Raw genomic sequence first — 12,894 nt, 5'->3', positions numbered from 1 at the left:
TATTGTTCTCTGATAAATAACTACTCCTTGCTGACAAATCAGGGGTGTTGGTAAAAAAAAAAAAAGCAAATTTAACCTGAAGCCATCGTTGTTTTGTTCACTTTCAGTAGTTAACGGACAAGACACTTTGTCCTTGCTTATTCCTATTACCTGCTGTGTCCTTCCTCTATGTCCTTGTGAAGACACAGCATAGCACATGGAGGTCTGGCCACATCTTCTGACAGCAAGAGTAATTGAGCATATTCCTTTTTAGCCCAACACAGGCTGTAGATCCCAGCAACAGAGGGGGGATGTGGAGTCTTAGAGAGAGTGATGGAAAATCAGTGTGGAAAAAAAGAGCAAAAAGAAAGGAGGACAGTGGGGGGTTGGGTGATACTGAGTGAAGAGACGGATGATCGTTTGAAATGTGTGGCAGTGTCCATTTTAAAACGGAGAGATTGTAAACTAGGGATGAAAGGAAAGCTCTCTTGCACGCACATGAAAATTTTACATCCATCCTCTTTCCACTTCAGCATCACCTGGGAGTGGACATTTGTAGAGAGCACCAGCTAGATGGCTGGATCTTTCGAGAAAGCTTTGAAGTGGTAGAGGTGAAGCAATCTATTTCCGGTAAACATAATATGTGACATAACATAAAACTTATTTAAGACATTTTAAGTAAGGCTGTGGATAAAATATCCCAGTAAGAAATTGGACCCTCCTTTAACTGAAATGCAATAAATGCAGTCAAGGTATACAGTACTGTATGTGCAGTGAAGCCTTAATTTAGCCAGATTACACAAAACATTCAGGTCCTGTTCAAAACATCTATATCAAAATCATTCAGTAGCAGATCTTTCCAAACATAGCTCAGATGCTTTAACTTGGAGTGCCGCTTTAAATTTGAAGTTGGCATGTCTGACCATGTGCCAGTAGGAACAGTTTGCATGAATACCTGAGTTTTATCTGTCCAAGTCTTTCTTTGTTAGGTAAAAATAAAAATCTGCCAAAAACGCAAAACTGGCATTAGAAATACCAGTAGATGAGTCTGAATTAGGCAGAACTTAATTTGTCTAAAGAAAAGTACCATTATCAATTGACTGCAAACGTGAGCTATGTGTATAGCTCATTATTCTCAGTGAACATTGCTCTCATTCATGTTCATTTCTTCAAAACTGGTATATTCAGTTCACTGTACACTGACAATATGAACGTATTCAGTGAACTCTGTTAATTAATAATAATAATAATTGAACTTTATTAATCTCACACTGGAGAAATTCACCCTTACATTTGACCCATGCCCTTGGGGAGCAGTGGCCTGCCACTGTGTGGCTCCCGGGGAGCAGTGTGGGGCTAAGGATCTTGCTCAGGGAGCCAGAGTGGCAGTCTGTGGGAGTGGGGCTTGAACTTACAACCTCTGGGAGCCAACCGCAATGCCCTAACCATTAGACTGCCACTCCCCAACAACAACTGCACAACACTGGTCACCTGTAGTATGCTGTCTCAATCTAGACTTGGTTTCAAGAACAATGTAGCATTTGGCTTTAGTTAAAACTGCATACCAGAACTAAATCAGCATGCTCAACTGTTTTCTAGAAGTTGACATACACTGATCATGAAAATGATTTATGCTTACAGTTTTCTTCTTTTATTTCCACAGCAACCAAACAGTTCTCCACCAGTTCTGCTGCCCTGCCCCGGAGGCTCCTGAGGCAGAGACTTCAACTGCCTGTGTCCCCAGGTAAGATAGTTCCCTCCTGATAACATCTTCACAAATGTTTTTTTTATTTAAATCTATTATCTATTTATTTTTGCTGTTGCTTCCAATCGCAGCCTCTTTTCATGCTTTTTGTTAATAGCAATGCTTCAGTAGCCAAACCCTTGTCCAGTCATCTGCCCCAGAAGTGGTGTCTAAAATTAAAGTGGTTTCAAATGCTTCAAGGTCCTGCAGGGATGAAAAGCTTGAGTTCCCCCTTGACTCTGCAAAGTCACATGGAGGACAAACTTAGCAGATGTAAAGATTTTGAAATTGCTTTTTGGTCTCTAAATAGACTTTAAATAGTCAAAACAAAAGAAACTGCATCAGTTGCATTTCATAAAATTCTTATTGGTCATAATTTCTTGATTGATTCCCTTTAGGCAATTTTGTAAGGTAAATATGCAGATTTTATGTATTGTTTTACACAATATACCATGCAAGACAAGATATAGTGATAACAATTACTAATGACAATAATTTTACGTGTGTATTATACTTCTTTTTAACAGTAGAAGAAAAAAGGAACACTTAGCACTTAAAATGCAGAGTACTAGGTTTTCTCTGGCCATTTAAAAGAGAACTGGCCACTTATTTGCTTCGTGCTTTCGTTTACTCAAGTGCTGTCTTCCACCCAAATTTTTACTGAAAATTTTTAGCATTCAACCAGCTAAGGCACATCAATAGCAATTAAGCCATTCACCCGAAAATGGTTTGTTTGTTGCAGGCTTCACTTTTCCACAGGATTGCTCTGCTGCATTGTTCAAGCTTGGCAGAGGAGAGAGGATAAGCAAACACACTGGATAGCAAATCATAGCCCCTGCAATGCTGGACACAATAAGTGGCAACAAGGCTGCAGACCAACAAATGCTGACACAGACTCTCTTTAAACAGCTAATAGGTAATAATGGTTTGCAGCATGAACTGGTTAAAAGAATTGGTGTGTAAGGAAGAGGAGTATGATACAAAATTAGAGACCTTTTTATTTTAAACCTGCTGCGATAATTTAGAAAATTGCATATGAGGTTCTTAAACATGCCAGTCTTGCACTTTTTAAAAAGTAATTATTTTACTTTGAAATTAATCTAAATAATCAATTCCTGATCTTACCACAGAGGGATCTTTATCACATGTTTAATAAGTATATTTAAAAAAAAATCTCCTAAAATAAACGTATTGAAATAGCTTTTTTTCAAGAGGTCACATTTTCTTAAATTCTTGTAAAATGTAGATCATGCAAAATTCTTATTGGTTAAAATAATAAACTTTTCACTAATTTTTTATATCAAATACCAGAAGATTACATGTAATGAAAAATAATAAATTGAATTATTGAATTGAATTATTCATATCTTAACTCTCACAGTATATTAGACAGAGTTCTCATATGCATTATCTTCTGCTTATTCAGGACAGGGTTGAGGGGGGGCAGGAGGCTCAACATGGACACCCAGACTTTCCTCTCCCCAAACATCCCCTTCAGCTCCTCTGGGGGAATTGCTTGGCCAGCTGAGAGAAAGTCTCTCCAGTGGTCTTGGGCCATCTCCTTAGCCTCCAATCCGTGAGAGGTCCCTTAAACGCCAGGGCATTTAAAAAAAGAATTCTGCCCTACATTATTTGAGTCCCCTTAATGCTGAGGAGTAGCAACGCAATACGAGCCTGTCTAGGATTAAACAGGACTGGTAACAGAGGGCAGCCCTGCTGGAGTCCAACTTACACCAGGAACAGGTCTGACTTATTGCCAGCAATGTGTACCAGGCTCATGCTGTGCGTGAAGTTTTTGACTTCATTGATTTACAACTCTGACTCTGAGCACCAAGTCTCTGCTTTCACCAGGGAAGCTATAACAACAAGGTTTCAGAGATCCTTAAATTGTTTTTTTGGGGTCCTTTTTGAACTTCTTCAAGGCCACATTGTGAGATTTGCATCAACCTGGACAGTGGCAAGTACCTGTTTGGTGCCTTATAACCCGCACAAACAAACTGTGTTCGATAGGACTCCTTCCTCAGCTTGATAACATTCCTTCCTGCTAGTGTCCACCATCGGAAAAAGATTATCAATTCATACCCCATTTCCCCAGCCTTCTCTGTAATTTAAGGAAATTCATGGATGTTAGAGTTGCTACCTGACTGAGAGCTCTACCAGACTTGGTGATCGGTGGACAGCTCTGCCCCTCTCTTTACCGGAACGTCCAAGACATTCGGCCAAAGGTCAAAAGGTACAACTATGCAGTCATTGCAAAGTGCGCTAAACAAAGCATTCCTTGTGTAAGCAGTCAGTGCGGTGGTACTCACCAAAGACTTACTGCCCCTGGTGACAGAAACATTAAATAGGATATTTATTCAGGCTGGGTTTTCTTCTTAATGGGCCCACAATTCAAAGTGTTGGTCAGGCTATATTTTCTGGGCCTGATCTATACTAAGTCAGTCTATTCTACCCAAAGTTACAAGGATGTTACCCTCTTATTCATAAGGGTAAATGCCAACATTTGATGAAAGAGCTGGAGGAGACAAGCAACACCCCTTCGAAAACAGCCCACTTCTCAAACCACCACTTTTACATAGGCAAGTGTGTCAGTGATCATATGATCCCATTGGCTGTCTTGTCAAGACTTACTGTAAATGCCCCAGATGGGGTCTCCAAAGACATACGGACTCTGGTTGCTGGGTGATAGTTGTGATGAAGGCTTTTGAATCATTTTTCTTTGCCTGACTCGTCACTCAGTCACGACAGCCCATGTAGAAAAAGAGTTGCTGAAATAAATTATCTCTAAGACCGCAGAAGGTGGAGCTTCAAGCTATAGCTCAAGCTATCAGCAAGTCACTGGAAGCATCACAGGCCCCAGGTGGATGATGCATGTGGAGTGATGCTGAGCTGAAACCACCAGTGGACAAGGGCCATTAATAAGCTTATTGTATTGGACTTCAAGAAGCAGCCTTTTCCCACTAGTATTAGCCACAAACTCTGCTTACTTTATTGAAAATAGTACACACATTGTCAAAATATATTTACCGTATTTTCACGACCATAAGGCGCACCGTACTAAAAGGCGCAGTCTCAGTTATGTGTCCCATTTCTGTATTTAACGCACACATAAGGCGCACCGGACTATAGGGCGCATTTTTTATATAAAGGTGCATGTCCTCTACTACCTTTAAATAGCTCTACTGCGTATTTTAAAAATACAGCGGGCCCAAAACTGAGTATGACTGTGCTTTATTCATGTATTTATTACAAAGTATTAATCAAACCTGCGAGCTGGCCATGAGACAGACACATCGCAGATGACACAGCGCTGTGATTACTCCTAAATTACCGTAACTTAAAATCCTGAAACCTGCCGACGGAATATGTTCGCTTTTATTGCCGGTATCCTGGTGGTAATCAAATGGCTTTTCCATCAATGAATATTTAAGTTCTTCAGTCATGGGCTCAGTCTTGTATCAACAAGAAACAACCAAGAAAAGCAAATCCTCTTTATTTGGGTCACATTCACTATAAAACCCCAAATACTGTATAGACTCAGGGCTATTAGTTATGTCATTTTAAAAGATATTAATTCAAAATAAAACTACTGTATGAAAATTTGTCATATCCAGGAGCAGCACCCAATGTTTCAAGACCCGCACAACAACTCTGATTCAATGAATGTTTAACTTGTTTTGAAGCGAAACAGAGTTAATGAATTGGAAGATAAAATTGGAGGCGTTTCTTTAAATAACACCAATCAAAAATAGGCCTTTTAAATATAATGACTCTTTTATGCTGAAGATGTCAAGATAGGCGAGATGAACAGAGATAGAATGGAAAGAACAGAATAAATCAACGTTTATTCTGTCGAACTTTGCCTGATTAAAGGTATTTAATGCTTTGATTTCTGATTGTTTTGTACTTTGAAGCCATCAACAAAGACCAAAAATGATGGACCAGCAGAAGGTCCTTGGTAACTTTAAACATTCCACTGACAACCTCTGAAGAAAACCACTTCAAAGTAGGACCACCTGGGGCTAAGACGGAAGGCAGCTTGTAGATTTTGTCGTTTTTTGTTCTCGTCTAATATCTTTTAAAAAGCTGTATTTTGTTCAGGTTGATTTTTGTATTTCTACATTGTTGTCAGTGATTGGTTGATCATCCTTTCACGTTGCATTCCACATCCCAGCAACTTAACTCCACACAACACCCCCCACTTCATTGCATCCGTCATCACTCATGCTCATGCCATCTGGGCTTGTCTCACGATGTGGTCACACGGATTCTAAAATTGTGCAATACTCCCATGTTGGTTAAGACTAATAATATGTGTTAAGACTGTCATAATGCATCAATGTGTGTAGCGTAGGGTCCTTTCCATGTGGGAAACTTGGCTAGCCTTCTTGTTGACACATGTAATGCATTTGTGTTCATGTGAAAAAAACAAACAAAATACCTTATGTTGCATGCTCTGGCTTGGCAGAAATCAAACATCCTGTAGCTCCTTGTCTGTTTGTGTGAGTGTTAATGTGTGTTTTTGCCGTGTGTCACTGTTGTGCACATGGCATGCAGTTGATGATTTATATACAGTGCATTCCAAATGTGTCAATATACTTTACCTCATTTCCCATTCTGTCTAATTACAAACAGAAATTTTGATGTATTTATTTGGAACTTTAAGTGATGTACCAACACAACATAGTGCATAAATGAAAAAATGGATGGATCATATTTTATGGCTTCTTTGTCTCTGATATATTTCATAGGGACAACAAGACACCCCAACCATATCCATTTAATGGAAAATAAATTCACCCTAATCTCCTTTAAATCTTGTAACCTTGGCATGACCTTTATAGCCTACTTTAAATTTCTCAACAACTTACTACGTATTAACTATGTTTTTTTCCTTTGTCTTCATGATTTTTTACTTGAATATCTCTTCTGAATCTGTAAGGCTTTTAATGAATAGCTGTAACTACATAGAGATTAAATTATAGTTAGCTAGATTCTGATATATTCAAAGATTTTAATATCACATTTGAAAGCTTTTATTGATAAAATACACTGAAAATTATACACTATTTTCTTGCAAACAGCTCCTGTCCTCTATCTCATACAATCCATTAAGGCTTATAACCATAAGGTGGAAACAGTAAAATGTCATGGAAATATCAATGATTTAGCAAAGAACTGTATTTCAGTAAAAAACACACCACTACAACAGATCATGAATGTTAGAAATTGAGGTATTTTTACCAATTCGTCTTTCATTTATGTAAGAGTTTATTAACTACATATTGTTGTTTTTAAAGGGCAAATCTTTGAATCAGCAAATGAAAGTTTTTTTGCAGAAAGAAATGATAATGATGAAATAAAAAACAGCCATATAAATGTCATACAATGATGAGTGATGCATGATTACCATCAATACTTTTGCTGAATTTGTCAACTAAGCATCAATAAAAGCCTCACTCCAAAATGAACAAATTGTTCTAAGCTGAGATGGAGCTGTGTTTTCATTCTATGGTAAACACTAGAATTATTACTGATTGACAGAAGACATGAACATACACCAAAATCATTCAAATAGCTACTTATATACAAAGGCTATATTTTATACATGTCTTTTCTTGCAAAGCTGCGTGATTACAAACTGAACAAGACCTCATTAACATAAAAAAGACAGCCCAACACCTCTTTGTTCACCCATGCCATTTAAGTGTGTAACAACACCTTCCTTCTCTCACTAAACCTGTCAAAGAGATTATAATCATCACAGTGTTTCATTGCACTGCCGCTTCCACATAGAATAATTCAAGCCTCTGTGCCATGGGGGTCACCCTCGAAAAGAGCAACACAGCTGTAGCAAGAACTTACTCCATCAATATGAAGCCATGGTTGCTTTGGTAAACACCTGTTTTTTGTTTTTTTGTTTTTTGATTAGTTAGAGAAAGGAAATGAGATAACTTGGTGTGTAAGGAGTCATTAATAAGATGGGAAAGTTTTATCTGATAAGAAGGAGGAAGGTTTTCTCTGTCACATATAATAAGCACCCAGAGGAAGCCAGAAACTCATCATGGTGACTCTTGCCAGGCCTTAAACAGGCATCTGAGGGTTTGGAGAAAAGAAAGGATTTGTATTCCAGGACACAACATCACATCTATAATCGCAGATGGAGTTGGCTGATTGTCTGAGATGGCTGCAGCCTTTCAATTAGCTTGTGAGACATCTTCTGCTGTGCTCTGCTTCGTTTGCACATGGGAGTTCTGTTGTTACCTTTACAAGAACGCCGGGGAGCTTAGGCTTCACTTTTTGCTTTGCAGCAAAAACAGATGTGCTGCAGTCAACAAACAGGGCCCTAAAACTTGATATAAAGAAGTCAATTTTGATTGCAAAATATGCAAGCACAACAAAAGGCAGTTTAAAATAAATTGGGAGCATCTTTGGTTGATGAATGACCTACGGATGTTTGGCTTTTGAGATGAGGTTATTGTTCTTTAATGCAATCATATTCAAAAAAATGTTATTAAAGACTTCTGCTAGTTTCTTTAATCACTTTAATAAATTAAACAAATTATATATTAAACAGGCTGATGTTTTAAAAGCCTTTCATCTTGTAAATTTTGATGATTTCCCACTTACAGCTCATGAAAACGCAATAACAAAAAACATCAAAAAGCTATCTTTATAATTGAATATAACAGCAGACCAATAAAAGAATATGTTAAAAAGAAATGTGGAATTGATGAAGTATATCTTAAACTTTCTTAAAGGTTGTTTTGTTTCAAGAGATCCATTTAATCTGACAAACGAGCTTCATTAAAATATATTCTACTTAAATGATTATGAGTGTATTTATACCCTTTTGAATTTATCTGTTTATTTTTCACTTAGAAGCTCAGGATCACAGTTATTATTTTAATGTGCTATAATGAACAGTGTGCAAATAACACAGATATTGTAAACTACTACATTGTTCTTTCTTTAAAAGAAACGCTATGTAATATAGAAAACCTATAAAAAGTAATTTATATTTCACTGTGCACTAATGCCTAACGGAGCAGTGAGATTGCAGCTTGTATGCCAGTTCAGGAAAAAGCTAGTGGAAAAGTGAAAAACATAATGACCATAATATTTTATAGTAAAAAAAAAGTATCGCATTAAAGAAGGAAACAATGGCCTAAGTTATATTAGGAAAAATGAAAAGTATTCAAAAATTATCAAACAAAATATAATTCACAGTAGTTGTTATATCCTTTTCTCAAAGTTTGACATTATTTTACATGCTCTGATATGTAAGACAATGTCATCTTTAATGAATTAACTGATTATGAACATATTTTATGATATAAATATTGAGCTTTAATATCCAAACATGTCCCTAAAACAGCTGGACTCGAAAAGCCTGCATCATCAGTTGCCTTATGATTTGATATGAGTATTAAAAGCACTTAGCCTTAGGGGGAGGGGGGGTCATTGTTTTTTCTACTGATATAAAACTGAGTGGATTGTTCTGCAATCTACAGGCTTATGGAAGTCTATAATGCAACATAATATAAAATTTTTAACTATGTTCACTCAGATTGCACTTTTGAAGCCCAGTGTCTGATCATTATGATAATTTCATGTTACAGAAAATAAGAAAGCCATTCAAGGTTATAATTTCTGTATCAAACCATTTGAAATAAAACCTTGTCTGAAAAAAGGTGCAGGGGCAAACTTTTTAGCATGTTTGTCTTCACAAGTATGCATAACATATGCTGAAGACCCAAATGAGCAAATTAATAGGCAAAAGACATGCAAATGTAATTCCTTACCACCAGTAAAGCAAATTATCCAACTGAAACCAGATTGTAAGTACAGTATGGCTTTTTATATTTAGCATGTTTCAGTGTAGGGATCAACTCTCATGCAAAAATTCAACTGAACATATCTGGACCATCAGAAAGGCAATAGTAGCCTAGATTAATATTTCTAGGAAAAAAGATGCCAATATAAGACAGATTAATACAGCAGGAAGCAAATACTCTTTATGCAATTAAAATGTGAATCACCATAACTACACTTTACATGATCCAAACAAGGAAGATATGTTGTATTTTATTACCTTTGATTGCAATATTTTGGGTCAAACAGGAGTTGAGAAAGAATTTGATGAAGCTATCCCAGCTGTTTAGAGTCTAACAGTGGCTACTTATGTATTATGATTGACATTTCTTTAACGTTTATTATTTTCATTTGCTTGTATCACTTGGAGATGCAGAGTCAATGAATAATCATATTCATTACTATTCTTATTATTATTGCAAATCCCATAAGCATTATATTTCTTTTATGACCACCCTGCTTCCCCAGATTGCCAGCGGCACATGCTTTTTCCTAATTTAAATAATGGTCCGAACAGGTTTTGCACCTGTTATCCACATGCAACCTTTAAGGGTCATCAGCAATACGCCACTAATTGTGAGTCCAATTTTACAGAGACGGTTTAACAATCCTTATTTAGAAGATTTGATGTGAGACAAAGCTCCAAATTTTAAAGGAAATTTGTATTTTCCTTTAAAATACTGGAAATTGCTACAACCCAAACTAACCAAATGAAGCCAGGGTATTAATTAAAAAGTGTAAAACAACTAAAACTTTGACAAACCAAGGCAGAATATAAACCATTCATACTCCAACACTTTACGAAAACAGTGGTTGTTAAACTTAATGCGCCCACAGCTGTCTTGACAGTTCAGGCTCCCAAATTGATCCATGGAGAATCATAAAAATAAAAAAGAAATAAGAATATGCAGCCTTAGTAAATATTTGGCTCCTGTGATATTAAATTTGAACCTCCTGAAAGGTAATGAGCAGATTTGCTGCAGTGTATTAAAAAAACGAGGTCATCTAACAGATTATCTGGCGCATTTTAACTGTGAAGATGCCTATCAAAAACAAACAGAATGGCATTTTTAGACTTGCTCTGCACATTTTAAAGTTTAAATAATATCAACGGCTTGAGTCAAGGACATTTCTTCTGCAGAGAGAAGCTGTGTATGTTTGAATTCATTAGGATTTGAATACTTGGACATTTTTTTCTAGTTTAAATTCTGCTCAGGTAAAAATCCCCCTTGTTTCTGAGTCACTTTTGTGCTTTGAAGAGAAATGCCAAGAGGACGGCTAATATTTTGTTGGGTACATTGTTAAATATACACTGACTAGTCAGGCTTTGGCAGGTGATGGCTCCGACTCTGGGCACGATGCTTACTTGATCCTGTCATGGATTCAACTGCCAAACTGCTCACTTTCCCCCCTAGCATGTCCCAAAAAAGTCTGACATGTTGCTCATCATCTAATTTTTTTTGTAATTACCTCTCCTGTGTCGCTCCAGATAAATCTCAGTCACATTCATTCTCCAGCACTTTATTTTTCCATCCTATGCAAATGAAAACACTTTTTTGCACCATTTATTTGTCAGTCCAGTATACAGTAGCCTGCAATGCCATCTTAATAAACATGTGATTTTAAGTGTTTACTAAATTCTTTCTTTTAAAATGATGCACCCAGCCAAAAGTTGCTTTGAAATATATATAATTACTAGTTAACAATGGGACTTGTATATATAGAAAGGTGTTTTATTTTTAGTAGCTGTTAAATTGTGACTTCAGATAAGCGTAAAAAAAGACCAAACATTAAGGATGTAGTAATATCTGGTTTGATAGACAAATAAAAGTAAAAAGGATTTCAGTCAACCCATTAAAAGAGCAAAGAGGATGTAATCATGGCATTTTGTTGGAACTAATTCACCTTGGTTGTGCAATGACACTTTGCAATGTCACCTTTTCTTATGATTAATCACTTGATTTTTTTATAAAACTGCTGGCATTTTTGGAGTCCTGCAGTTTTTCTAAATGAAAGGTAAAGTAGACTGAATAAAGACACAGCTGGTTGAGGCGCTGACAGGTAGAGGTGCTGTCTGCACAGAAAGAGGGAGAACCACATGTTCTATTTTTCAAAAGACGTCAGAAGTACTAAGGAATGATTGATTCATTTTGTATGGGGGCATTATGAAACTACATGGCTTATAAAAATATTAAAAAATTTTTAAATTCTGATATGTCAGAATCATAAAATTCAGCAATTTATTTTTTATTTTTAGTTGATGGCCCTTTATAAAGTATGTCTGTCCAAATTCTCAGCCATCTGGGTCACAGCAACCAAAACAGGCTTTAAGCACAGCACAACCTGACTTTTGTTAGGTTTTTCTGAGCTCCTATCCAGCAGCCTTTGCTAATACTGTCGGCTTACAGTAGAGCCAACAGAAAGTAATGCATTAATGTAAAGAAAAGGGATGGTTTTTGACATTTAATTTAGAAAATATATAATATTGATATGCTTTGATATAGTTTGGCCCGCATTTTTTTAGAATTAATATCTTATTTTTCAGGTAAATGATACATATTTTACTTACTGTATTTAGCCCTGTCTGTTTTTCTAACCCCACTTAGATTGTCTCTGCTAATAAAAAACAACCACGAAGCCTAATGCTGCCATAGTTGCAAAAAGGTAAGGCAGGGTAGACAATTACACTAGTATACCGACATTTACACAAAACGCCATTGATGTATTCTACATGTAAATAGATCTTATAAATAAAAAAAAAAAAAACACTCTTCAATATTTGCTTCTAAAGAGTACCTAATATAACAATAGCCTGAAAGCATCGCATAAAAAGAAGCATGGTAAAAATAACAGATAATTTAGAAATAATAAACATATAATTCATGAATAAAGTGATTCTGTAAAAGCAGTATTGGGTTTCTTTTAATTGTATGCCTTGATCTTGTGCAAAGAATACATTTTTAGGAAAAGGAAACCTTTTTGGCTCAGCTTTGCCAAGAGTTTGTTCCAGAACTGAGTAGCATATAAACTAACTACTGTCTTCCCTCTTGGAGCGTTTGGAACACAAAGTAAATAGGTCTCCGATTACCTGGGACATCTGCATCATTCAGATTTAACAAGCAGTTTACAAACATATGGTAGCCTAAGAAATTAAAGTGAAGAAAAGCCAGGCAAACCGAGACAGAGCTGGGTAAATCCAGCTTAAGAAACCCCTAGTTTTCCTTAATCCTATTCATCTAACCAGATGATTTAAAAGCATGAGTCAGTGGCTGAGTATGAGCTGAGTATATTGTAGC

General features: G+C 36.5%; 1 protein-coding gene across 3 annotated transcripts in view; it reads left to right on the top strand.

The window, feature by feature from the left end:
- The window catches only part of iqsec3a (IQ motif and Sec7 domain ArfGEF 3a), a 134,666-nt gene that overhangs the window by 30,148 nt on the left and 91,624 nt on the right, over positions 1-12,894 (top strand). For all 3 annotated transcript variants that reach the window (XM_038288414.1, XM_038288412.1, XM_038288413.1), the window contains exon 2: positions 1,643-1,723. In XM_038288414.1, coding sequence (XP_038144342.1) covers positions 1,643-1,723 — 81 coding nt within the window. The remainder of the gene's footprint in view (positions 1-1,642; positions 1,724-12,894) is intronic.

The sequence above is a fragment of the Cyprinodon tularosa genome, unplaced genomic scaffold (assembly GCF_016077235.1).
Source record: "Cyprinodon tularosa strain WSP-4 unplaced genomic scaffold, ASM1607723v1 ctg255, whole genome shotgun sequence".
NCBI classification, from domain to species: domain Eukaryota; kingdom Metazoa; phylum Chordata; class Actinopteri; order Cyprinodontiformes; family Cyprinodontidae; genus Cyprinodon; species Cyprinodon tularosa.
Note: the sequence above shows the minus strand (reverse complement) of the source record. Positions and strands in the feature narration are given on the sequence as shown.